Source organism: Syngnathoides biaculeatus, chromosome 23, assembly GCF_019802595.1.
Source record: "Syngnathoides biaculeatus isolate LvHL_M chromosome 23, ASM1980259v1, whole genome shotgun sequence".
Lineage (NCBI taxonomy): Eukaryota > Metazoa > Chordata > Actinopteri > Syngnathiformes > Syngnathidae > Syngnathoides > Syngnathoides biaculeatus.
The window spans coordinates 6022178-6047346 of record NC_084662.1 but is presented as its reverse complement, the minus strand read 5'-3'; the positions used below and the strand labels follow the sequence as shown (position 1 = coordinate 6047346).

Below are 25169 nucleotides of genomic sequence, written 5' to 3'. Positions count from 1 at the left end.
CTTGAGGGGGCTCCCTTTGTGACAGGCTTATAAGATTTGGAACGTTGAGCCAATTACGCAATTCCCAACATCCAAAGCATTTATAAACACTTGGTCGTGGTACCGCACTTTGTGATGACCTCCCTGGAGTGAGGGGGGCAACTAAGCGATTAGTGAAAGTGGGGGGTGGGGTGTCCCCACTCACTTTGTGAACGTGCGATAAAAATAAACTCACGGACGCAGTTCTGGCAACCTTTGAGCATCCCCTTTGGATCAAAAACTTCAGCCAAGGAGGGAGGTTTTTCTTAATGGAATAGCAAACACATGGAGGGGGTCGTGGGGGGGGGGGGGGCTAATCGAAGTCTGTCCCTGCATGTTGGCGGCATTTGAAACGAAAACAATTTAGCAACACGCTACAAAGCAAAAAGCGCATCACTACGTACAGTAACTGAAACCGAGTCACGCCAACGCTCCGCTCTCATTGGCTGAGTCCCGCGTCACTCGGTGAGCCAGGCCCCGCCTCTTAAAGCCACACATGTTCAAAGTCACGGATACCAAATTACAATCCTGCGACTTAATCTTCTTGCGTCGGTATTTGTTGTTTGTTTTCAGTCATTTGTATCATTTTACTTGTTATTGAAATGTTTGGTTGAACATTCGCGTCGTTTGCACCTCACGCGAGCACAACGGCAAAGCGGCAGCGGTCGGAGAGGAACGTCGAGATTAGGATTTGCGCTCGGGGCATTGTGTCTGTGTGAGCGGGCCGGCATTCCGTCAGCGACAAAAGTCACCCGATACGCCGCGGCGGTCCCGATTTAATGCCGGCGAGGCCTCGGCGCGTAGCTGGCGCGAGTGGAAATGTTGCATTTGAGGTCAGCCGGGAGCCACGGGAAATATGCGCCAACTGCCCCCATTCACGTGACGCTCTTTTAAAAGAGACCAAAACAGAAAAAGAAATAAGCGCCTTGCTATTTGCGGACGGCGGGCGTCTCGGAAATAGCCGGAGCCTCGGCCCCCCCGGCCGACCCCGAGCCCGAGCCTGAGCCTTCTGTGAACCAGCGCCCCGGCCGGGTTCCTGTCACGCCCCGACCCCGGATGCCGATTTTAGAACACAGGTGTTGACCTTAGCGCGCCGGCTCGTGCGAGCGAAGGAGGAAAACGAAGCGGAGGGCCGCCGACGGCCATATGTTCCCCGCGGATGCCTTCCAGCGGTCAAATATGGGCCGGACGCGTTAACGGCGAACTCGATCTTCGTGGAAAGGCTCGTGGCACGCAGATGCAGTTCGTGGACAAAGGGCAGCGCCACGACTCGCTTGCATTGTCTGTTGCCCCGCCGATCAAAGAAAAACACAACCCGACACGTATCTCGAAAGACGTGACCAAAAGGCGGCCAGAGTAGTCCCGAGACGTCGGGAAGCTTCTGGATGCACGGAGGCCACGCAAACGCAGTCGACGTACGCGATTGCCAATGGCAGAAACGGGAACAATAGTACGCATCGGCATTCGACGCAGTATCAGTAGTTCCTAAGTAGTACGTAGGCAATTGACGCGGAAGTCGCTAAGAAAAGTCGGCAAAGTCGTGCGTACAAAACTTAAATTGGCGCAATAGAAGCAGCTGAGGGCGTAAGAAACACCAGCAGCACGCGTGTCCACTGAAAGGGTTCGAACCGCGCCCCCGCTCAACCGCCAGCTGTCAATCAAAGAGCGCTGCCACCACCTGGAAACAACCAAAAAATCACTTGCAGTCTTTCTTACATTTGAGCGGCAAAAATAGCGCACACTTGCTCAGAGCTTCCGTTGGTACTTGTGGCGCCGCGACAACGAGGCACTCTAAAGTGGCCGCGCCGAGTGGAGGCGTCGGGGTTGTGCTGCTGATCGCCGATGCTCACGTTCTTCTAAAGTGGGGGAGGGGCACGACCGTGTCATCCGACCCATTTTAGCCCCACCCCCCCAAAATGTGGAAAATGGAAACACGAAAGAAATATGTTTGAACACAAGATCTCCACATTTGATTCATTTTTCCAGCAGTGATCTTCAAACGTGGCCACCGGAAGAACTTTCTTCAAGTAATTTTTGCTCATGAAGAAACAATAAATCCACGAGAACGTTTCACTGACGGAAAGGAAAGGAAAGCCTCAGCTGCGCCCGGCGCTAGCTCAATGCGGCGACACATGCACGCCCCACAGTCTACGCATTGTTCGGCCCGTTTTTGCTGTGAGATCGAGGCAGGGTGGGGGAGCCGCGGGGGTGTTGGGTGTCTGGAGCGCAGCGCCAACAGCTGAGAGGTGCCATTTCGCGGGCCGGCTCCCCACTGTCAAGGGTCCTGATTGGGCCCGACAGCAGGCGCAAAGGAGAGGCCCCCGCCGCTTCTAAAGGACACCGACAGGTGGGAGGCCGCTTCGGGGGCGGGGGGGGGGGCTCGGGCGGGATAGAAAAGGCCGAGCGGGGAGGCCGGAGCGGTCGGATGCGAGGACGGACGGGCGCCGGCGGGCCCCGCCCGTCCTCGCGCTTGCCGGGAAGCGCGAGGACGGGCGGGGCCCCCAACATTCAAAGGGAGCCCAAAACGCTTCTTCTTCTCCTTGGTGTTGTTTTGACGATCGCCGACGCTTGAGAGGGAAGGCGTGGACACGGACGGGAAAGCGCGGTCGGCCGCCGGTCCCGTCGTCAACGCCGTTAAAGCAGAACCAAAGAAAGGTCAGTCGGGTCAGCCGACCCTTTTTTGTCTAATCTGGTCTTTCCTATTTGAAATGGCCTCACTTGTTCGGGGGACGTTTTGATTGGGGGGCACTTTTCGTTGTGGACCGCAAATGGTCGTGTTCAACAGGCCTTCAAAGTACTTTTCTGCCACGACCCGTTTGGGTTGATTCCCTCGCCCTTCTGGAGGTTTGGATCCGCCCGTCCAGTTGCCGTCGCCCGCCTGAGTCACATGCTTCCTTATATCCTCATATTCATACAGCCACTTATGGAATGTAAGGAAGTGTGTGGTTCCGAGGGGCCTCCAGCGCCGGACCGGTCGGTGTCTCAGCCACAAATGGACGTGATCGACAGGAACGTTGTTCGCCTTTGTTAAACTGTTGCGTCCGTGAGGTGAAAGGACCTCTTCCCCCCCCCCCCCCCCGCCGCCCCCCCCCCCCCCCCTTACGTCAGGCTCTGTGTGTGCGCGTGTCGGGACAACAGGTGAAAGGAAGGCTGCCGGTTTTAGCCTGCCCTCGGATTGACAGAGCGCAGCTGTCGCCCCCTTTATAGACGCCGTGGATGTGCACAAAGGGCTTTTCGGGGGGGGGGGGGGGGCAGAGATGCGGACTTGTCAATGATGGCTGCATTTGGACCCAAAAACGGGAATTGTATGCTGGCTTTAGTTTCGGACGCTAATCTCGTATCTGCGTGTGTCTTTCTTTAGGTAGGAAGGAAGAGGACACGAGGGCCTCCTCTCTCACTCCTCCTCCTCTTCTTCTTCTCCTTCTCCTTCTTCTTCTTCTTCTCCTTTGCTCAGCTGAAGCGACACACAATTGCTGTGGCTGGTCAAACGGAACCAAGTCAGGTGTTTCTGTGAGGTTTGGTCCCCTTCAACCAGCTACCGCGTCGTGCATTCAGTCAGCGGAAGGACGGACGGACGCCTCGCCACGGTCATAGATGTGATTTTGTGGTGCTGCGTGACGTTCGGAGGTGTTTTTTCCGGTGTGCGAGTGTGCATGTAAAAAGCCAATAAAGCAATAAAAGAGCGCAGCTGTTGTTGAATTGATTGCACAATATCCACGTTGCAAGTTGGACAGTACAAGGAAAGGCACTTTGAAAGAATACCTCACATTTATTTTCGAATCATTTCTATCATATAAAGCTTTATTTGCACAATTATTATATCCCATGTCACATGTCACAATTATAAGGAGTAGCCCAATGTAAGTAAAATATTTTGGGGGGGAAAATTCCCCTATTCATACCATGTATATCATTATTTTTTTTTTTTCATTTTCATTCATTTTTCAATTATTTTTAATCTTTATTTCATTAAATTCACCATGCTCCACAAAGTTGCCCAACTATTTCCCAATATCAGATCCATTAATTTTGTTCCTGACAATATGCAAAATATTTATTCTTTGGATAATTCATATGCAATCATATACATATACTATACCTATCATAGTATTGTTCAGTAAAAAAAAAAAAAAAAAAAAACATGTGTAATCAAGGACGTTATTCCCAACTTTAGTGCGACCAGAAGTCGGCCATGTTATATTTTATATTCAACACAGTGTGCAAGAGGCCAACTGACGATAAAGATTATTTTCATGTGTCCGGCAGTTTTTCTTTCTTTTCTTTTCTTTTTTAGATGAATACAATTGCAGTGAGGCTGCTAATTCCAACACCATGGAGGTCTTACGTACAAGTATATTTGCTTTGAATAAACCGATAAACCACGAACGAAGTGAAAAGTTGGAACTTGTCCTCGGTGACACTGAAGCAGTGGCCATTTGTTCCTGGCGTGTCCTTCAGGGGGCGATACAAATTTTGCGTCCCTCTTGCGCCGAAGCGGAAGCGATGTGTATCCGGCAAAATGGACGACAACGGAGCGTCAGGTGAGTCGAGAACGTGCCCAACCGGTGATGTTTGTGACGTTTTTTGCGTGGTTCGCATGGTTTGTGGCGAGCGTCTGTACCCGGGTGAGCTGACCTTGTGTAGCTAGTGTTGAAACATGTGAAATTCGACGCGTAGTGAAAGTAAGTTTCCCAGAGCTAACGCTAGCGGTAGCGCTAGCGCAGATGCGAGCGACGGCTTTCGATTGGTTGCAGTCGTTCTTGCATCATTCGGGATGCGCTGCGAGCAGAACACACGACGCAATTGCAAAAGGCCAAATTTGTCTTGTAGTCTGATCTGGGCATTGATTATGTTTCATCTTGTTTCAGCCGTCTTGTCACTTCCATTGCACTGTTTTTTGTTTACATATAAAATTAGAAGTCATATTTACAGTACTGTGTCAAAAGACAGGAAAAAAAAACTATACAAATACGACTATACAAAAATGAACTAGCTTTTAGATATGCACGACAGCGCCTCGCAATCACACCTCAGGGCAGGTTAGAGTCTTCAATGAATGCTTGTTTTTGGGATGTGTGGGCGAGGGCCTGGAGAAAAGCCACACAGGCACGGAACTGGGATTTGAACCCCTGTCCTCAGAACCGTGAACCCTCGTAACTAGTTGCTCCACCGTGCCGCCTCAAATCATATTTTGGTCGATTTTCTTTTTTTCAATTTTATACTTTTAGGATGATAATAAAGTGATCTCGAAATCCCGATTTAAAAGTTGACTTGGCCAAAAGTTGTACGCTGCCGCTGTTTGCTTTGGTGGTGTGCGAGAAAGTAGGCCGTCCCTTCACAGGGGAGTGCGCTAGTACGTCCATCTTAAGGTGGCCACGGAGGGACATCGAATGAATGCTCAAATGTCTTCGCATGCAAGTGTGATGATGAATGTAACCGACGTTTAATGCTGAATTTCATCCCGGTGGAATTGCAGATGAGAGCGGGAAGAAAGCCGATATCGAGCGCTCAAAGGCCAGTAGCTTTGTCCCTCTTTTGAAAATGTCTGCCACAAATGTAGTCAATGACCCGCCACGTATTTGCGTGTGCAGAGCGAAGGCAAAGAGCTGAGCAAAGAGGAGAAGCAGCGGCTGAGGAAAGAGAAGAAGCAGCAGAAGAAAAACAAAGACAAAAAGGACGAAGCCGCCAAGCCCGACGGGGGGGCGGGAGCGCCGTCGCCTTCGCACAAAAGTCAACTTCCTTTTCCCTCATTTTAGTGCCGCCGTTTACATTTTGGATGCTCCTTTTGCGTTGGATTGTTCTATTAATATGATTTTGTTCTGTAGGCCCTTCCTCAGCGCCCGGCGCCGACGCTCCCGTGGCGCCGGTCGAGCCGGCCAAGGGCAAGGCGGAGCCGACGGCGGAGAAGAGACCTCGCCGTGACTCCGACAGGAGCTCGAAAAAGCGCGACGGCGGTCAGCAGCAGGCCGCCGCGTCCGTCGCCAAACCCAAAGTGCCTCCCGGCGAACTGCAGCCCGGTAAAGACGCGGCAGCTTTGCGTTTGGGAGGGAGGCGCTCGCTCACGGCTGTGTTGCCGTCGTAGTGGTGAAGAGGCTGCCCGAGCACGTCCAAGTGGACGACCCTGTCGTGGTCAAGAAGTGGGCCAAAAAGCTGGAAAGACAACAGGTACGCGACAAAGCCACTTTGGCATTTGCGAGCGTGTAAAGTAGTTGACAAAACAAGTACGCAGTTAAAACCTTCCAGAACTTCCTGCGATGCATCCAAAGCGGCCGCGTCCCCAGACGGTGACCTTTTTTTTTTTTTTTTTTTTCCCACGTTTCAAGTTTTTCACAAATTGACACTACACCTCTGTCGTCACCTCCTCTGTTCATTTGACGCGTGCAAGAATGAGAAATGGCTTGAGAGCAAAATGATTTGAGTCTCTTGAAGACACATTCGATCGGTGCCAGGTTCTGACCACTTTGACACTGTGGACCGTTTTGAGTCCTGACATGTTTTTGGAATGCCGGAGGAAGTTTGTGCAAAAACTGTGAGGCGGCTCTGCTGCGAACCTCTCTCAGTTAACACCCCCAACTTTTGCGCGTTTAATTTTTTTTAGAGTTTGATATGCTCGCCTGACTTGACCAATCCGCGTTGGGCCGACTGGCTTTTATCTGGGGGTGATTGACGGCTGCCGCCTGTGCCGGCCTCGAACCGTCTTTCACGTAGCTGGAAAGCGAGAGATTGGTGAAAAGAACCCTTTCGATCGGTTACAAAATGGATCATCAGCATGTGACGGCCATTTCGTTCAGGCCTCCCGAAAAGGTACAATGCGGCGCTTCCGAGGGGGAGGGGGAGGGGGAGGGAGAGCCGCTTGACGTGCTGCTGGGGGAGCTAAACGAGGCCCGTTGGAGCGTGCTCGGCTCCGCTCTGCGCCTTGTTGACATTTGACAAAAATGGACGCGGTTTACCGCGTGCGGTTTCTTGCTTTTGTTGCTCGGGGCCTCGATGGCGGTCAGCGATAACTGCGCTTTGCTTTCAGATCCCGCTCCGCTCCGACTACGGCTACAAGGTCAGCCTCTTCTCACACTTGCACCAGTACAGTCGCAAAGCGCCGCTGACCCAGCAAGTCAGGTAAGCCGCCGTTGCGGGTCTCGGATGACGTCTGGCGCCGCGCTGCTTTGCCGCTTTGGGCCAGTCACACTTGCGGGCAACACGCCGTCTGCCCCCCCCCCCCCGGTAGCATCCCGTCGTCGGTCATCCATCCGGCTATCGTTCGACTGGGCCTCCGCTATTCGGAGGGCATCGTGACGGGGTCCAACGCGCGCGCCGTGGCGCTGCTGCACACCTTCAAACAGGTGAGGCGTGTTTTTCTGGCTGTTGTCAATCAAGAAAGCAAGCCAACGAGTCAAAGTGGCTTTTTTTTCCCCCTGAGGTCATACGGGACTACACCACGCCGCCTACAGAAGACTTAGCCAGAGACCTAATCAACAAATTGAAACCTTACATCAGGTAAAAACAAAACTTTCAAGGTGATTTCTTTGAGGTCATAATTGTCATTTTTCATCTTTAAGAACAAGTCACTTTCCACTCTTGATTGTTTTGTCTTGTTTTTACGTGTTTTTTACGTTTTCATGCTCAGTCACATGACAATATTCTATTTTGAATCTCCTTTTTCCTACAGTTTCTTGAACCAATGTCGCCCCCTGTCGGCCAGCATGGGTAATTCAATCAAATACCTCAAGAAGGAGATCGCCAACATTCCGAGCCACTGCAAGGAAGACGAGGTGATCGTTCAGCCTCGTCGTCCAAGTTTCCTCAGATAGATGCCGCGACTGGTCGTGGCCCCGCGACAAATCTTTTAGCCTCCCACACATCTATGAAATTGACACAAATCAATCCAGCAACTCACTAAGATGGCGGTGTTCCTCGCAGGCCAAGAGCAAGCTGCTGGGGTGCATCGACTCCTACGTCAAGGAAAAGATCATCCTGGCGGCCAAAGCCATCGCCGAGATCGCCATCGAGAAGATCAGCGACGGCGACGTCATCCTCATCTACGGATGGTAAGGCGGACGTCGCGGGCCGCTTCCCCGTCTCACTTCCTATAACCCCCCCCCCCCCCCACCCCCGCGCAGCTCGTCGCTGGTCGACCGCATCCTTTGCGAGGCCTCCCGGGCGGGCCGCAAGTTCCGCGTGATCGTGGCGGACAGCCGGCCGAGGCTGGAGGGCCGCGAGGCCCTGCGGCGGCTCGTCCGGCGGGGCGTCGGCTGCACCTACGTCCTCGTCTCCGTCATCTCCTACGTTCTGCCCGAGGTGAGCCACGCGAGATATTTTTTCCAGTTGACGTTGAGGCCACGACGACGAGGGCGGCGTCGACGACGTCGTCGTCGTCGTCCTCCTTTGCGCTGCCCCGACATCCCGAATCATTCGGCCAATCGCGTTCACTTAGAAATTGTGCAATTGTAAACAGGGGTCCCAACTGCACGCTCGGGGGCGGGGGGGGGCGACGACGACAATCTCAATTTTGTATTTTCTCACTCGTTATTGGTGCAAAGCCACGTTGCCTTTTATAGTTTAGACTTTATTGACAAATTCGCAGCATTGACAACAAACTTGTAAACGTTCCGAGAATTGTTGGAGAGAAACCAAAACATTTTGCGGCCTCAACATTGAACGTGTGGAAAACCCGTAGAAGGAATTTGGGGAAGATGATGAAAGTCCAGCTTTGTCTTTGGTTGGCTTGAGCGCACTGAATTGATTTTTGTTGCGCTCGCGTTACGCCGTTGGCCGACGTTTGTCGAAAAGTGGAGATTCTGGCGCCTGACTTGCGTCGTGTGCGTACTGTAGGTGTCCAAAGTCTTGTTGGGGGCCCACGCGCTGCTGGCCAACGGTTACATGATGTCCCGCGTGGGCACGTCCCAAATCGCCCTGGTGGCCAAAGCCTTCAACGTGCTGGTGCTGGTGTGCTGCGAGACCTACAAGTTCTGCGAGAGGGTGCAGACGGACTCCTTTGTGTCGAACGAGCTGGGTAACTCCCGCGGCATCACAGACCGAAGTCCCCGCGACAAACGGAAAAAAGGAGGATCTGAACGGTAACCTCGCGGGCGACGTATTTGCAGACGATCCCGACAACCTGATCGTGACTCGCAAGGGCAGGACGCAGCTGGCGCGCTGGCAGGACGTCCGCTCGCTGGGCCTGCTCAACCTGGTGTACGACGTGACGCCGCCCGACTTCGTGGACGTCGTCATCACCGAGCTGGGGATGATCCCGTGCACGTCGGTGCCCGTCGTGCTGCGCGTTAAAAGCGTCAACCTGTGAGGCCGATTGCGTGCGACCACCTTTGAGCATGCGTGCGCTGAATAAATACATATGTCAAATATATGAAGACCAGCCCTTTCCAACCGACTTGGCGTTTTTTTAGATGATTAGGGCCTTGATGGAACGACTCAAATGTTTCAAATGAATGACTTTTTGGGAGGGGCCTAAACAATACACAAAAATTCCAAATTACGACGACGCCCGGATCAGTTCCGACAATTAAAATCTTACACTGCTGCCGTCAAATTCTGCCGTGTCGGTCAGAAATCTAAATCTTCCAAGTAAACCCTGGTTCACTGGGCGGCTTATGTTCCGGGAACTGGTCCGGACCCCCTTCCTCGAGCCACAGTCACTTTGAAAGACATTTCCAATTTTAGTCGAACAAATAGCGTATGGACACACGGGTAGGAATAGCCACAGGAACGAATGCAAGTCAAGAGTAACGTTAAACTTGAATTTCTAAGACGGTATGTATGGCCGCGACCCGCGTGAGGAGAAGCGCAACAGAAAACGGAAGGATGAAATGCTTCTTTCGTCCGTTCATTTTGGGTGCTTTTAATTCAAATTGCACTGACATCATCAAAGATAATGTCAAGACATTAACATTTCTCATCTGAGTTGACATCATTTTGAGGATCTCACGATCGCGAGTCCCGATCCGACATGTTTGCGCTGCATCGGGAAGACGGAGAAGGAGCACATCCAAATTGTGTCAGTTATGATTTATTTTTTTCTGACGAAGGTACCCCAACATAACCGTTGTGTACAGGACAACAAGCCGAGCGCAGTAGTACGTAAATACAATCTTTTTGTACCCGCTGTGGCGCAGTAACAGTTGATAATGGACGCGTGCTCTCAAATTTCCTTCAATTTCTGAACGGATCTGCGCTGCTCTGAAAAGTTTGAAGCAACAGGAATGAAGCAAAAGCCTCTTTGGGGGAATCCCCGTGTGACCCCCCGAGAAACAGAGATCACTGTTTAAAACAAAAAACTACATATCTATTTACACAAACAAAACAAAGCATATTCTGAGGGAAAATATCGCCAGTCCTACTAAAAGAGCAGCTAAGAATTTTGGCAACACTCGGCAGAGCTCAGAGCGACTTGGCCTTTCGCCGTTGGGTGAACCACAGCAGGAGCGAAAGGGCCAACGTGGAGGCCGCCAGAGAGCCCAAGACCTGCGCGGCTGGGAAGTCGCCCTGGCGGGGGACAAGACGGACGAAGGGGCCGTTGGAAAAAGAGACAAGAAGGGAGAGGAGAGCGCCAGAAAACAGGAAAGGAGCAGACCTCCCGCAGACACTTGTATCCGTGGCGGTCGTCGGCGCAGCGGCACTCGAAGAAGCCGGGCCCGTTCGGACCGCACCGGGAGTCCTCCGGACATTTGACAGCTGCCGACGGAGATCGCCGTCCGTTGTGGTATTTGTTCCCAAAAAAAAAAAAAAAAAAGAACTTTTGAAGCGTGTGGACTTACGCGTCCTACCGGCGGGCCGGTCGCAGGGGCTCGTCTGGCCTCTGCAATGGCGATTTCCGCCCTCCAGGTCCACCGTTTCCCAAGAAGAATTCCCGCCCGGGCACGACACGTCTGCTGGCAAAATCCTGAATTTAACAAGAAAATACAAATATAGAGCTTCCGTCATTTAGCAAAAAAAAAAAATGAAGAAGAAATACGCAGTCGGACTTACAAGTGACTTAACTTGCGAAATCCTTGAAATGCCGAGTCACTCGTGTTCAAAATCGAGTTGAGTGACAAATCGCTGCAAAAAAAGATGACAAAAATAGTGACATGCCTGAAATGCGACCACGTGGGAAGAAGAAGAAAAAAGAAAGAAAAAAAAAAAACCTGACTCATACGCACACGATGAAAGCGGCTGACGCCTCCTGGAGATTTTCCACGTGAGTTAAGGAACAATTGGACAAATCCAGCCTGAACGCAGCACAAAAGGCAACACTTGATGTGACGGAACGACGCAGCCGTACACAACTTGGATGCGAAAACACCAACAGCAACAACGAGTACTTTTTGTCGTCGGCTAACTGTCACATTTTTCACAGTCGGGCGGGAGTGCGCCTTGCCCAGGGGGGCTCCGCAGAGGCAAAGGAACAAAAACGGCATGAAAACAAAATGGAAAGTCATGGCCGATTGAACAAAAACAATTTTGCTTTTGGCATTGGGATTCAATCTTTGGCGACTTGGCCGCAACGAAGCAGTATAATAGAGTCACGAAGGAAGACAATAACGACAACGTTGTTATATTGTCTGTCTACATGTGTTCATGCGCCATTTGTGATCAAGTACACGCTCATCAATGTGTTACAACACCGTCAAATAGCCTGTCTATGGGGTTTTCCGTTACATGTTAGCATTAAGCTAGTAGATTCTTTTAAATGCACAATGTGCAATTCTCTTTCTCTTGTGTGTAGTTTTTAAAACGGGAGTTGCACAAAGCCGGTCGTTTATTCGCAATCTTGCGAACTGCTGCTTGCTTGCGCTACTTTTGAGATTCCTGCCACAAACCGTGGTCGCACGTGAAGTGTGTACTCGCAAGTCAAAGGGGGTGGGGGGTGGGGGGGGGGGAAGAAATCATCATAACCGTGTCTGGTAAACTCGTAGGTCGGATCACTGAGGCGACGTGCTATCAAAAAGTAACGACAGAACGCATTTGATGCAGAGCTAAGGTGGATTTTGTCGACATCGCCTTTTTTTTTGGCAGGCCTACCCGATGATGCGTTCAAGGCCGAGCGTTTCGTTCCCCAGGCAGCATCGTCCGGCGACCCGACAACCGGACGAGGAGCAAAACTGACCCACCGCGGAAGCGTTCAGCACCGGGCCGCTGCATCGTTTACATACCTGCGAACATTAACCATCATTACTGTGGGACAATAGCACCAAAGGCTCGGGGCTTCCTTCTGGATCGTTCATAAACACACAATCGCGCGCGGTTATTACTGCGTTTTAACTAGCAGACAAATGAACGATTTTGGCTGATACCTGCGGCACGTTTTGAAGGTGGCTGCGGGAAATATACGAATAAAGGATGAAAACAAACAACGCAGGGTTCGACTGTTTATGCCAAGTTTTCATTTTTTTTTTTTTTAACCCCAACTGAGATCACGTGATTGTACAGTACAAAACACGTGACTGACTTTCCCAAAGGCTAACTTTAGGAAATATCTATTTTTCTACATTTGATGAACACGTACGAATTGATCTTTGAATCATAATGTAAACACAGAGCACTAATAATAATACATGATTTTTATATCTTTAACCGTACACCTTCTCCCGCTGACAATTTGGGTCCCACCAGACAAAAGTGGGGCAAATCGACGACATTGAAAGCAATATTGTTGAAATTAACTCACGTAAATACTGATAATATACAATGAAGAAACCTTTCTTTCAACTTAAGTGGGCATACAAGAGGGAGATACGCCGTTTTCTAATGTTATCTCAACCTGTGTTGGTTTAACCACCCCGGGTGAGAGGAAATGGTCTGCGCCAGGACTCTTCCAATTGACAACACAGAACGGGGCATTTAGAATGACGATTTCCGTCACGATACGTTTCGATACGAATGTAAATGCATTGTGATACATTTTAAAATGTTTCTTCATCAATTAGCGAAAGCTGTAGAAGGTTACTCCGGTTCGAAGTAAAAGGTGAAAGCGTCGCCCCCTCTTGTGTCGCGAATGGTTGTTCCCGTGGAGTAGAAAGCAGCTGCCTCGTCGCTCGCTTGGCGACATCTGCTCGCTTAGCTAAAAAAAAGCCGGGCCAAATTGGAGCTTTTAACCTCCTTTAAAATCAGTCACCAGACAAAAGTGACTTATAAAAAGACGATTTAACGCCACCGGCGGTAATAGGGGAATTATTCGAAACTCACAGCGTGTCTGCTGTGGAAGTTTGAAAAGTTGACGACTGACGTGGGAGAAGTTTTTTTCTTTTTCTTTTTTGTATGTTGCAGCTAGCTCACGCGGAGGTTGATGCTAGCTCGCCTCCTCTGCAACCTGCCACGGCGCTACTGGACCGAGCCAGCCGGATGCCTCCCTCGCCTCTCTCGCCACTTGCAGTGGAATTCGCGGATTTGATTTGATTTGTGACATTCGGGACAACTGTGGCGTCTTGAGCGTCATTTGCCGAGGTGGCATTCAGGTACCGCTGGCTCGGATATAGACATGCATTTTTCCATACCCGAAACGGAAGTTCGTTCGGGAGAAAATGGATCTACCTATGTGGTGAGCATTCCCGTGCCGTTATTGTCTTTTACGTTTATAACTCCGAGTTAAAGCTAAATGCAACACGAGATCAGATATGAAATGATAAACAGCTGGAGCAGATCGCGTGATGCGTTCAAGGACGTGCTGTAAAAGTTTCCTTTAAAATGTAACAAACACTTTTTTTGGGGGGGTACTCAATTGTTTTAATCCTGGACAAACTGTGCTCGGAAAAATATTTCCTTTTCGCATCAACATCGTTCCTGATCAATATTGCATTCATGGAATTCGAGGAAAAAAATGGAATATCTGTGGATTTCAGTTTTAGAGATGCCCAGAGGTAAGTAAGAGGACTGTGATTGAGGATAATATGAGTCATGTAGAGAGAGAAGAAAAAAAAAAAAAAAAGCACTCCTCGAAATGTTTTGAGTACGAGTAAGAAAGTACTCTGTGTGTGTGTGTGGGGGGGGGGGGGTGGGTGATACTCTGGTAACTTGTGAGTAACTCCTCATTAAAAAGGCCTGGCACACTTTGCCATTCCTAAAAAGGTTTGAGAAAATAGGGCTAATCATGCACTGCCGATTAATGCAAACATCTGCGATTACGCACAAGTTGGAAGTCATCCGAAATCTCCGTTTGGACAGTCCCGATTTCAGACTATGCCGCATGTTGAAGCTGTTGTTTTTATTTTTGCCACTTTGATTGGTTCGTGAAGGCTTTGTGTGCAGTCATGTGATTGCCTAGTGGCGTCAGATTGGTGAATTGGAGACAAATATGAGGGCGCCCTATGCAGAAGTCAGAGATTGATTCATCTTCCCGTGAATAACTTATCAGAATCAGCTTTATTGGCAAATTCTTTGCCGGTCGGTACCGCCCTGGTACGACATTCAGAACAAACACCAAAGCAACCCCCCGCTAGTGAAAGCCGGTGCAGGGCACTAGTCAAGTGACAAGGGGGGAGACTAGTGATTATTTTAATGATCAATAATTCTTTCTTGTAGTTAATTGAAATACCGTCTGTCATTCCGAAACAAGACATTATTTCAAAATGCAGAAACTCTTCAAACAGTGATTGGGATTCAATTTGGAAGTTGTGTCAAAGTGACAATATGCGTAGTCACTCTTGCTTCCTGCCTGGCCTTTGGGGGAAAAAAAAAAAAAAAAACATCCTTCAGCTCTCCTTTGCCCCCCCCCTCCCCTCCCCCTCCCATCAGGCTCTTTTTCTCCCCCTGCAGATGTAGTTTCGACCCCCGCCGTGTTTTTTTCTGACAGATGACTCAGGATGTTGTTGACTGTAAACATTCAACGTAGGCGGGCGAGAAGATGAAAAGTCTCTGGACACCCCCACGGGAAATGTCCTCTTAGTGCACGCGTGGCCGCGGCACTTCCTGTCATCGGTGCACGTCGACGACGGCATATATTTCCCCGCCAAAACAAAACGACTAATCTCTGTCATTCGTCTGAGTGGTGAACTCGTGTTCAATATTTTCATTTCATTCCGACACGCAGAGCGGGCAATGGTCGGAATTCAACGCAAAGTTTCTCCCGCCTCTCAATTTTTTTTTTTTTTTTTTTTTTTGAAAGACCAAAATCTCGAATTTTTGCGGGCCTTGCAAACAAACCTTCTTAAACACGATTGGATTTGTGGTCTATTCCAGAGATTTTATGGAGCTCCGTTATCCTTTCTGGAGAATCTGGCCGACTTGCGCTATGTTGATTTTTCAGCCGCGTCCAAGCGGTGATTTCACTGAGGAGCTATGCGTGTTTGCACAATGTGATGCCGGGAACCGGCGTTTGGCTCCAAAATGGGTTCCCCCTCTTTAAAACGACTTTTCTGGTTCCTCGACATGAAAAGAAACTAAGAAGCATGAAGAATTCTTCAAGTTTGAGATTTTAAAGTTGACATAAGCAGTGAAAATTTGAAGACAAAAAGGCGGGGCAAGACGTGTAGCCAGTCAATAAAATTCCCCTTACTTCCTGCTTCAGTACAGGTGAAAATAGAGATGATAAATCTCCACGTACTTGCCTCCCTCCCTCCCTCCCTCCCGCAGGCTTACAACATTCACGTCAACGGCGTTCTGCACTGTCGGGTGCGCTACAGCCAACTCCTCGGCCTCCACGAGCAGGTAAGACAAAACCGGCTTTTTCTCACACTTGGAAAAAAGTCTCTCACTCAAGAGGGTTTGCCCCTTTTTCTTTTTTTTTTTTTTTTTTTAAACTATCGGAGCAATTTCAGGTTATCGCCTGTACAAACAGGTTCATCTCTGTAAATATGTATTTTTCCTGTAAATTTGTTAGCATGTACCCAAGTGTTGCGCTCACTTGTGTTTTGGAACGTAGCGAGCAACCAATGAAAAGCATCGTATCCCGTGATGCGCTGCGCCGACGCAGAAAAAGCAACATTGCACGGAAGGGCGCGAATGTCTTTATTTGTCTTCGGTTTGGAAAATTCCAAAATTTTCCGAGAAAGGAGCCGTCGTTCGGAGGAGTTTTTGCTTCGGCTGGGGATGCTGGTGCTGTGTGGCGGTGAAGTCGCTTTGCAAAAAGCAGCATTTGGGCGAAAGGCGAACGAGCGCCCCCCCCCCCCCCCCCCTTCAAAATATTTGATACATCATACAATGGAAAAATGTCAGCATTGGTATTTGAAATAACCAAAGAGCTTGCCAATTTAAACCTGCTGCTGCTTGCATCTATAGTACGCTAGTACATGTGGTACCGGTGTCGAAAGATTATATCACGCTACGCCTGCGCAGATATTCTTTATCCTCTGGCAAGAGTGACTCATATTAGTGTATTAGCTTATGTACTGATGAGTTGACGTTTTGAATTTCGAATAAATGAAACTCCCAACTCGAGACGCCCGTGAATTTCAAAATTCTTTTAAAATGACGGGAAGGCGGCCATCGTCGAGCCAGACTTTCTTCGGGGCTGTGATCGGTGTTGCTCTGTCAGCGCCATTTCACGTTTGATGCCAAATCTCGTGTTTGTGTGGGCGCAGATGAAGAAAGAGTACGGCAGCAACGTGGTGCCTTCCTTTCCTCCAAAGAAGATCTTCACGCTGACCCCCACCGAGGTGGAGCAGAGGCGGGACCACCTGGAGAAGTACATGCAGGCGGGTCAGTTGCTTGCCTTCCGTGTCGGTCTGGGGGGGGGGGGCAGACAGAAGAAAAATAATATCTCCGCCAAGGCTCTCGTTTCAGGTTAAAGAACTGAAAGCTGATTCCTGCCCCCCCCCCCCCCCCCCGCCGTAAAATTCTGAATCCGCGTTTATATGAGTAGTAGAATTGCAAAGAAAGTCTCAAGGACCCTTCCCGAAAAGCCGTCCTATTGATATGAAACGTCCGTTGTCGGCTCATTCTTGACCTTTTTAAGGTTCCTGCTGAGAAAATTCAGCCCCCTGAAGACAGTTTTGAACTTAGCAACATGAGATGTAGTCACCGTTCGGAGATCCGTGGAAAAAGTCAAAGCAAAGGAGATTTTATTGTCCTTTTTGTTCATTTTTCTCGGGGGGGGGAGGCGGGGGACCCAAAACAATTGATGAAGAACACAAGATTTGCCCGCAAAGGCCTCAAAAACAAAACAGCACATGAGCCTTTAACTCCCTAAATATTTGACCCCAAATGGTGCAGCCATAACAATATTCACAGGCAGATATTCTTTATCCTCTCCAAAGAGCAACTAATATTACTCCAATACCGAGAAGGCGAGTCGTACGTTTATCTTGTACTGACATATTTTGACTGCGTAGACATGCATGGAAGGAAAGAGTGTGGCAAAAAAATGTGTATTTTGGGGGCACGTTCATTGGCATTTGCCGTCATTTCAATAAGGAAAGATGATTTTTGAGAAGACTGCAGTCAAGGAAATGGAAACGAACCCGTGTGTCGAAGGACTTTTTCTCTTGTTACACGCGCGCTTTTTTTTTTTTTTTTTTTTAAATTTCCCGTAAACAAACGTGGCTCCTCTGTGTTTCGTCGGCGTTTTGCAAGCACGTTCCCCTTTAAGCTCAACCTCGCGCGCGGACAAACAAGTTTGGAGGGTTGCGGGCGGCTCCGTTTTTAATCCTCTCATCGCCGAACAAGGAGGCGTTGTCGGAGGCCGCGCGGGCTGAGCGCGCGGAAAGCGGCCACGGTTACGTCAGGGCCTCTACGTGGAAAAACGGCAACGGCCAGCTTGGTGCCGTTTGAATGGGAGGCCTCGGGCTTCCTTTGGAGGCTTTGCCAGTCTGGAATCATTTCAAGTTCAGCGAACGTTCACATGCTGCCATTTGCTTTCCTTTTCTCAACAGTCCGCCAGGACCCGCTGCTCGGCGCCAGCGAGTCGTTCAACAGCTTCCTGCGAAAAGCGCAGCAGGTGGGTGCCTCCGTTCACGTTCTTGACGGCGTTTGGACATTGGTTCGGTCCGCGGCCATTTTCATTGCAAATTGTGGCGCGCATGCGCCATCTGTCAAGCTGCCACCGACTGCACGTGTAGACTTTCGACGGTCAAGAGCCGAGCTTTCCCCGTCCCCGCGCCCCAACCCAATGACGCCTCTTCCAGGAGACTCAGCAGATTCCGACAGAGGAAGTCGCTCTGGACGTCTGCCTGTCTAACGGTCAGAAAGTCACGGTCAACGTTTTGAGCTCTGATCAGACGGAGGATGTGCTCGATGTAAGCGCGCGCGTCTTTTCTTTCTTTTCTTTCTTTTCTTTCTTTTTTTTTTTTTTGTATGCGTGTGAGAGATGTGCAGGACATTCTGATTGTATATGTTTCGCTTGTGTAGGTTGTTGCAACCAAATTGGATCTCCCCGAAGACCTCGTGGCCTACTTCAGCCTCTTCCTCGTCCGTGAAGGAGAAGAGGGAGGCCTCACACGTACGACGCAATCCGAGCTCTCGTCGTGACTTTTCTTTTTCCAATATCGGCACGTTAGTTCCCCGGGACGAGCGCCGTGTGCTTTTTTTTTTTTTTTTTTGGCTTCTCGTCTCCGGGAGATTCGTAAGCCATTGAGACTTTTGTGGAAGGAAGGAAGGAAGGACGAGACTTCAAAGCGTTGTTAAGGTTCAATTTGCGAATGCGGAGGAAGGAACAAGACATTCTTCCAATAATAAAGATCTACAACAGCTCTTTTTTTTTTTTTTAACCCCAGATAGAGGCCCCCAATTTGCGCTTTTATTGTAATTGCACATTTTGGCCTCCTGAAGTTTGCAACCAAGTCAATTCCGCGGTCCTCTTTCTGTCCCGTACGTTGGAGCGTCTCCAGCTTGTTCTTTGCCGTTTTTCTCCTAGTTGTGCGGAAGCTTCAAGAGTTTGAGCTGCCCTACGTGTCCATCACCAGCCTCCACAGCTCAGATTTTCACATCCTCTTACGGAAAAGGTAGCGTCCGCCTTTCTGTCGATGGGAAATGTTGGGGTGAATGCGCGCATGGCCGACGGGGTCTGCTTTACCCGTGGATGAAATAGTGAAGCTTGTGGCCAAAATGTCAACGAGCCCGCTGGATGAATTGGAGTGAAAGGCAAGCGAGCGCAACCTTTCGCGTGATCCGCGCTTCATTTTATTCTCGTCTGTTTGCGCTTTCCTAAACGTGATCGAGTCCAAAAGTTGACGCGGGCTCGCCGTTGAGGGGATCCGCGGATCCAATCCAATCAGTGGAAATGTCATTTGCTTACTTGAGCGTGTGGCGGTCGGGCTTAACTACTCTCGACTATCCATGCAAACTGCCTTTTCCGTGATGTGTGAAGATTAAACTGGTGGGGGAAATTCTTATGGCAAAGTGTTTAAAAATACTCAAGTTGTGTTTGTCTCTGTTGACTGTTCGGTTTTTGGGTAAACTTCTCTAAATGGATTGAAGAGTCGCTGGCAAGTCGAAGCGCAAAAAGAAAAAAAAACCCCAACTCGTAAATCAGGCCACTTATGTCTCAAGCCACCAGCGGATGGCTTTGCGGCGAGCAACTATGTTGAAGCGGGTTGAGGAGCTTCACATTAACTCTGGCCGTGTCGATTTTTGCCAGGGCCCCGGGCCCGCCCCGGGGAACGCCATCATCCAAATGTTGGGCCTCGCAAATGGTCCTCGCCGCGGCGCCACGGACGGGGGAACTCTTACGAGGCCTCCTGGCCTACTTTGGCTGCGGTTGCGGGACGGCAGAGGTGGAATGCGAGGCCGTCGACGGGGGAGGGGAGGGCAAAATTAGGAACGCCGCTCGGGACGTTTGCGCACGCTGAAGTGGAGAGTGACCAACTTGTGCATTTGTGCGTGTTTCTGCGTAGCTACTGGGACATGGCGTACGACGCCGACGTCATGGACAACAGAGTTGGCCTCAACCTGCTCTATGCCCAGGTAAGGAACTTGAGTTCTTTGGGTCGCGTTCTGTCGCAAGACGTCTTGAGGGAGGCCGTTTGTTGTCCAACCAGACGGTGGCGGACGTCGAGCGAGGCTGGATCCTCGTCAACAAAGACCAGCGCAGGCAGCTCAAGTCCCTGCAGGAGAAAGGCTCCAAGAAAGAAGTAAGAACTTTCCGGCACGAGATGAAACGTTCAACTGCAGGTGTGCGGTGGAAAACGAGCAAATGTGACGTCATTGTGCCAAGAAATAATGAGGCGACGGCCTTCTATTCGGTAGCGAGACGTACGTCCACTTCGGCTCGTTCGTTCGTTCGTTTGTCCCCGTGGTAAAATTCGGCCCTTGGCTCCCTAAAAATCGGAAAGGGCTGCTCTGGAACGCGCGTCGTCATCGGGGGCGGGGGCGGGACTTTGGGGAGCAGATCATTGACAAACGTAGAAACGCCGTCAGCTGGCCGTCCTCTGAAAAGCGCTCGCCTCGCCCTTTTGTCTTCAGTTCATCCACCTGGGCCAGACGCTGAAATATTACGGCTACGTGAAATTCGACCCGTGCGCCACCGACTTCCCCGAGCAGGGCTGCCAAGTGATGGTCGGCGCCGGCAACAACGAGCTCAATTTCCACGTCAAGCTGCCCAACCATCAGATGAAGGAGGGCAGCTTCAAGGTCACGCGGATGCGCTGCTGGAGAGTCACGTCCTCCGTGAGTGGCCCACCAACATCCCCGCGCGTGTCCGATGACGCGGTTCCGTCCGTCCGTCCGTTAAGTGTGCAAGCCTTCAAAATATCTGGTAGCGCTTTTTAATGAATTTGATTTGACTCTTTTCAGTGTTTATTGGACCACTTTATATATATATTTTTTTTATCAGCACGACAACTTTTCTTCAAACAGTACTCAACAGTTGTGACTAGAAGTACAAATTCTATTCATGCAGATTGAACTCGAGCAACCTCAGCAGTATTTTTAATTGATGATCTTCCGGGCCAACGCGACCCGCGGCTTGACGGCTCCTTTTTCGGACAAAACTAGCTTGGAGCTCATTTTTCGCCCTTTGTGAAACTGCCTGATGTCGACGCCTCCATAACAATGCCGCTGTACCACGTTGGCGTGAAATACATATTTCAAGATGTTGAATCCTGCAAAATGTCAGTCAAGGGCTTCCTTTGACTTGAATGGGCTGGCGCGACGAACGCGGGGACCCGAATGTTGCCGAGATGAAATTGACGTGGATCGAAGCGGGCCCGACCGGCCCGCTTCACGAGCAGCGCCTCCCGATTTCCGCTGACTTTTTTTTTTTTTTTTTTTTTTTTTTTCGGGCAGCAAGTCCCGATAGCGAACGGCGCCGACGGCCCGTCCCCGTCGGCCAAGTGCGACGTGAAACTGGAGCTGGCCTTCGAGTACCTGATGAGCAAAGACCGCCTGCGCTGGGTCACCATCAGCAGCCAGCAGGTCAACTTTGCCTTTTCCAGATCAGCACGCGTAAACCCACACTGACTGATATGACAGCCTGTGTGGTGATTACGCTTTCTAAAACGTGTTCATATTTCTCATAGTTTTTTTTTTCTCGTAAACGAATGAGCTCGGTGAGACGAGGTCCGAGCGCGTCTGTCGTCGTTTTTGTGCTTTCAGGCCATCATGATGAGCATCTGCCTTCAGTCGATGGTGGACGAGTTGATGGTGAAGAAGTCGGGCGGCGGCATCAAGAAGGTTGCTCCTATTTTTCTGAATTCATCGCGGTGACCGATTCGGCATTCGTCGTCGATCGTTTGAAAGATTGCGCCGGCCGAGCGCGTCACGTTTGTTTCTCCGGCGGCGATGGATGAAAATTGAAATATGCGTAAAGATCGTTTGTATTTTCCACCAAAATCGGCAAGTTTTGGCAGTCATGTAAATGCTTGAAATTTTTCGGAAAGTGGACCAAAATAGTTTTGGAACAAGAATTGCAATAGGACGATGTCTACAAACGCAACCTTCTTATAATAATTGTAACACATGAACGCAAAAATTCCAAAGTCTCTCCTGGTTCTTTCGTCTGATTCTGATTTGTTCAGATGTTACGGAAACGCCACAACGGCACCGGCACCGCGCGGGGGCCCGACGGCCAGCAAGCTGTGAAATCGCCCCCCCTGCTGGTGAGAAATCGAACACGCCCCCGCGGCCCTCAACTGATTGATTTGATTGATTGTTTCCGTGCAGGACTCTCCTGAGCAGAGCTGTGAGCAGATCATCAAACTGTCGGTGAGGATGATAAAAGTCATCAAATCCCACATTAGAGTTTTGTAGAAATGGCATGTCAATGCTAAAGACGCGATTCTAAAATAAGTTACAGTAAATAGAATATATATATATATTGACTTGCAATCCTAACATGCAGTGAATAGAAAGGGTTTATTTTCGCCAGGAAAACAAACAGCTAGCGTAGCGTTCCTCTGGCCCCGCCCCCGACTCAGCCTTCCAATCGCAAAACGCGGATGCTTTCGGGGTCTCGCAGACGGTTAGTTCGGCCCACAAACCAATTTGAGACTTTAGCGCCGATGGGTCTAAAACGAGGCCGTTTGCACGTGAGGGCTGCCGTCAACTTTGTCTTTGTCCTCTCTTTACGCTCAAATTTGGACTCATCTGTCCAAAATTGGCGTTCCACTTTTCCACGCTAACGCCGTTTCCCGCCGCAGACCAAGCTGAGCTCGGCGTCCTTGCGAGGGACGGGCGGCTCCAACCCGGCCGGCGACGCGGCCGCCGGCCATTTCCACGGCAACTACGCTTTCGAGGGCATCGGCGACGAGGACCTGTAACGTCGTCAGCCACCGGTCCCGACGCGCCTCCGCCTCCAGCCTTTTATCTTTTCTTTTTCTTTTTTTCTTTTTTCCGGTTCGGGTGAGCAAAGACTTGCGCGTTGTACCCGGCTGCCGCTAGCGGGAGCGCAACGTGAAACGTCCTGCAAAATAGTCGCATCAGACGGGGCCAAAGCGCAAATTCAAGTTAACGGAGAAAAGTACACGAGATACGAGCGAGGCCGCTTCCAGGAACCGACAGAAAACGTTCCCGCTGCTTGCTGAAGTCGTGTTTTTTTTTTTTTTTTTCCCCCCTCCCCTCCTGCTGCCCGCCCGTCGCGAGTCTCAAGATTGCAGACAAAGACGTTTGTTTTTGTTGATTTGGGCGGGAAAGTCTCTCTTCTCTCAAGGCACCTTTGAGGGGAAGACAAAATGCCGACTGCGAAGATTCCACGCGGGGAGCCCTTTTTATCGGCACCTTGACGATATTTGCAGCCGCCCGATTGATGTGTGACGGGGAAGCGTGGCCGCAACATGCAAATGATGTTGATTTTTTGGGTTAGGGTAACCCTCTGGCCGGGAAAACCTGAAGCGGTGCCGATCGGGGCGGGGGGGTCGTGAAGCAAAGCAAAGCAAAGCGCTTTTGACTATTTGCGCCACCTCCACGTACCGGTGCCCTCATTTGGCCCGGTTGCGGTTTTTAACGACTTGGGCCTGCTTTGGCCAACTCGTACACATTTGAAGCTTACGAGTAGCACCAAAATGCCTGCCAGTAAGATGCACTTGTTCCACTCGTAGGCCCAGGTACTCGTGAAAAGATACTAGCGTGCTGAATGGTCCCACAGCACAGGCTGAAAATGATTTTGAAAAGTTTTGATTTTTCTCATAAATGCCAAATTCTCGTTTACTAAAGCATTTTGCACAAGAATGAACGCGATGACGTCACTTTTTTAATCCGCTGTACATGCAATGAAGTATTCCCAATATTTACTAATTGCGTCTTTTTCCTGTAATCTGGAGCTGAAACGATCAAACGAACGTTCCGACGTGTCCGTGTTTACATTTTGTTTTTGGAGATTTTCATCTGATTATTTGACGCGTTCATCATACAGGGAGTGGGGGGGGGGGGGGGCGATCGGGTTGCGACGGCTTCTTATTTTTTTTTAGCGGGCCATGATTTGAACAGACAATAGAACCTCGAAAAAGCTTCGCTGACGGTAGGAGCTTCACTATTATCATCATCATCATCTCAGTTGTAAGCAATATCAAACGAAGAATAATAAATGCTCTCGTCTGTTCACGTCTTTGTTTCGAGCGCTTCCTTTTTCAGCCGACTTGCTTTTGCAACGTTGGAAGAAAATGAACTTGTGTGAGCGTCATTTTGTACAAGAGAAATGATGGGGATAAGCGTCACCTCACTGGAAAGGATCATGGCAATGATGCAAAAGTCACCATTTCACAAAAGAGTTTAAGTTTAAACTTTGCAACAATTAGACGTTGTCAAATGTTTTTAAAATAAATAAAACCAGAATGAGTTAACAATATTCGGTTTGGGGGCATTTTCATGAGATGAATGAAAACAAAAATTTAGTTGTTCTCCTGCGCGATGTGAAGACATTTTTCTCTGTGTGGATATTCCGGGAAATTGTTGCGTTCTTTATTTTGGAAATGTTCATAGGCAATACCGTTGGTTCTGGTTTCTGCATCCCAGTCCTGAGGGTTGCGTTAGGCGGCCGAAAGGTTCTGAAGCCGTCCCAAATCGACCAAAATGTCGCTGTCGGGTGGGCCGCAATTGGACCCGACTCTCGCCCAGTAGAGTGACCCGCTGCAAAAATTTCCAAAAAAAAAAAAAAAAAATAGAATGGCTGGTTTGGGGAACCCAGTATAGTTGTCGGTCGGAACCGTGGCGTCACCTTTTTCCAGATACATTACTTAAAAAAAAAAAATAATAATCATTGTAAAATGCCCTGTGGTGGGCTCACCTCCTTAATTTCTAATCAATTAAAATGGGCGTAAATTCTTCATTTTTATGACTGTACGGTCCGCTGGTTGTACAAAAAGTTCCACGTTACAAAAATGATCTTTTCCATGAAAAATTCTACATGAGATTGCCAGTGCGGAAAAAACGCTGCTGACCATCAGATGAGGAAATAGTGTCGTTTGTTTTTTTATTATTATTGAATGGAGACAAGTCCTCAGCTATTTTTTTTTTTTTTTCTGCTGTGTAAAAGTCTTGCTTGTTAAGGCTGCGATGAAACACAACAGATGCGGCTGCATAAAAGGAGATCACAACGATGGGGGGGGGGGGGGCAACAAATTGGCCCCCACCCCCACCCCCGGAACAGTTCCCTTGCATACAAAAGCGTCCTCATCCTCAACTTACTACTGCACACGTCCTCGGGGGGGGGAAACTACACACAACCGTTACCATGTATATATTAAGGTATGCTAGTCGAGTAATATAGCATTAGAAAAATAAAAATTATGACATGCTTAATGTTCTAGTAATGCCATCTCAGTTTTCAAGTAAAGCACGGGCTAATTTCACAGTGA

General features: G+C 49.6%; 3 protein-coding genes across 6 annotated transcripts; 2 read left to right on the top strand and 1 right to left on the bottom strand.

The window, feature by feature from the left end:
* Positions 1-4437: 4437 nt before the first annotated feature.
* On the top strand, positions 4438-9399 carry eif2b4 (eukaryotic translation initiation factor 2B, subunit 4 delta). 2 transcript variants are annotated; one of them, XM_061812823.1, is made up of 13 exons: positions 4438-4559; positions 5495-5532; positions 5610-5748; positions 5844-6035; positions 6101-6183; positions 7040-7131; positions 7241-7355; positions 7433-7509; positions 7682-7784; positions 7933-8060; positions 8133-8310; positions 8845-9025; positions 9117-9399. In XM_061812823.1, exons 1-13 carry the CDS (start codon positions 4538-4540, stop codon positions 9314-9316), a joined length of 1548 nt encoding a protein of 515 aa, XP_061668807.1. In that variant the 5' UTR covers positions 4438-4537; the 3' UTR covers positions 9317-9399. The 2 variants fall into 2 exon arrangements, with proteins under 2 accessions (XP_061668807.1, XP_061668806.1); XM_061812822.1 differs by lacking the exon at positions 4438-4559 and adding an exon at positions 4565-4643.
* A 624-nt stretch (positions 9400-10023) lies between these two features.
* Positions 10024-12852, bottom strand: atraid (all-trans retinoic acid-induced differentiation factor). The gene is made up of 8 exons (XM_061813087.1): positions 12773-12852; positions 12680-12686; positions 12034-12164; positions 11172-11240; positions 10999-11070; positions 10788-10912; positions 10604-10704; positions 10024-10515 (listed from the first exon to the last, which is right to left on the bottom strand). Exons 1-8 carry the CDS (start codon positions 12850-12852, stop codon positions 10411-10413), a joined length of 690 nt encoding a protein of 229 aa, XP_061669071.1. The 3' UTR covers positions 10024-10410.
* Positions 12853-12896: 44 nt separating this feature from the next.
* snx17 (sorting nexin 17) lies at positions 12897-24924 on the top strand. Of its 3 annotated transcripts, XM_061812827.1 has the most exons (16): positions 12897-13549; positions 15580-15654; positions 16527-16644; positions 17817-17881; positions 18069-18179; positions 18292-18382; positions 18797-18884; positions 19520-19655; positions 19776-19845; positions 19920-20012; positions 20344-20547; positions 21166-21294; positions 21475-21552; positions 21897-21977; positions 22042-22083; positions 22518-22624. In XM_061812827.1, exons 1-15 carry the CDS (start codon positions 13490-13492, stop codon positions 22050-22052), a joined length of 1410 nt encoding a protein of 469 aa, XP_061668811.1. In that variant the 5' UTR covers positions 12897-13489; the 3' UTR covers positions 22053-22083; positions 22518-22624. The 3 variants fall into 3 exon arrangements, with proteins under 3 accessions (XP_061668811.1, XP_061668810.1, XP_061668812.1); XM_061812826.1 differs by lacking the exon at positions 19520-19655 and having other exon boundaries at positions 12922-13549; positions 22518-24924; XM_061812828.1 differs by lacking the exons at positions 12897-13549; positions 15580-15654; positions 16527-16644 and having other exon boundaries at positions 17844-17881; positions 22518-24924.
* The last annotated feature ends 245 nt before the right edge of the window (positions 24925-25169 follow it).

Bases quoted from the DNA above. Each gene is read 5' to 3' on its own strand.
- snx17 (XM_061812826.1), top strand. From the start codon at position 13,490: ATGCATTTTTCCATACCCGAAACGGAAGTTCGTTCGGGAGAAAATGGA. The intron at 13,550-15,579 runs GTGAGCATTCCC...TCCCTCCCGCAG, and splicing joins AAAATGGATCTACCTATGTG to GCTTACAACATTCACGTCAA. The intron at 16,645-17,816 runs GTCAGTTGCTTG...TTTTCTCAACAG, and splicing joins GGAGAAGTACATGCAGGCGG to TCCGCCAGGACCCGCTGCTC.
- eif2b4 (XM_061812822.1), top strand. From the start codon at position 4,616: ATGGTTTGTGGCGAGCGTCTGTACCCGG. The intron at 4,644-5,494 runs GTGAGCTGACCT...GTGGAATTGCAG, and splicing joins TGGCGAGCGTCTGTACCCGG to ATGAGAGCGGGAAGAAAGCC. The intron at 5,749-5,843 runs GTCAACTTCCTT...TTTGTTCTGTAG, and splicing joins GCCGTCGCCTTCGCACAAAA to GCCCTTCCTCAGCGCCCGGC.
- atraid (XM_061813087.1), bottom strand. From the start codon at position 12,852: ATGCCCCGTTCTGTGTTGTCAATTGGAAGAGTCCTGGCGCAGACCATT. The intron at 11,241-12,033 runs GTAGGCCTGCCA...TGCTGCGTTCAG, and splicing joins GGCCTTGAACGCATCATCGG to GCTGGATTTGTCCAATTGTT. The intron at 10,913-10,998 runs GTAAGTCCGACT...TGTTAAATTCAG, and splicing joins TTTCGCAAGTTAAGTCACTT to GATTTTGCCAGCAGACGTGT.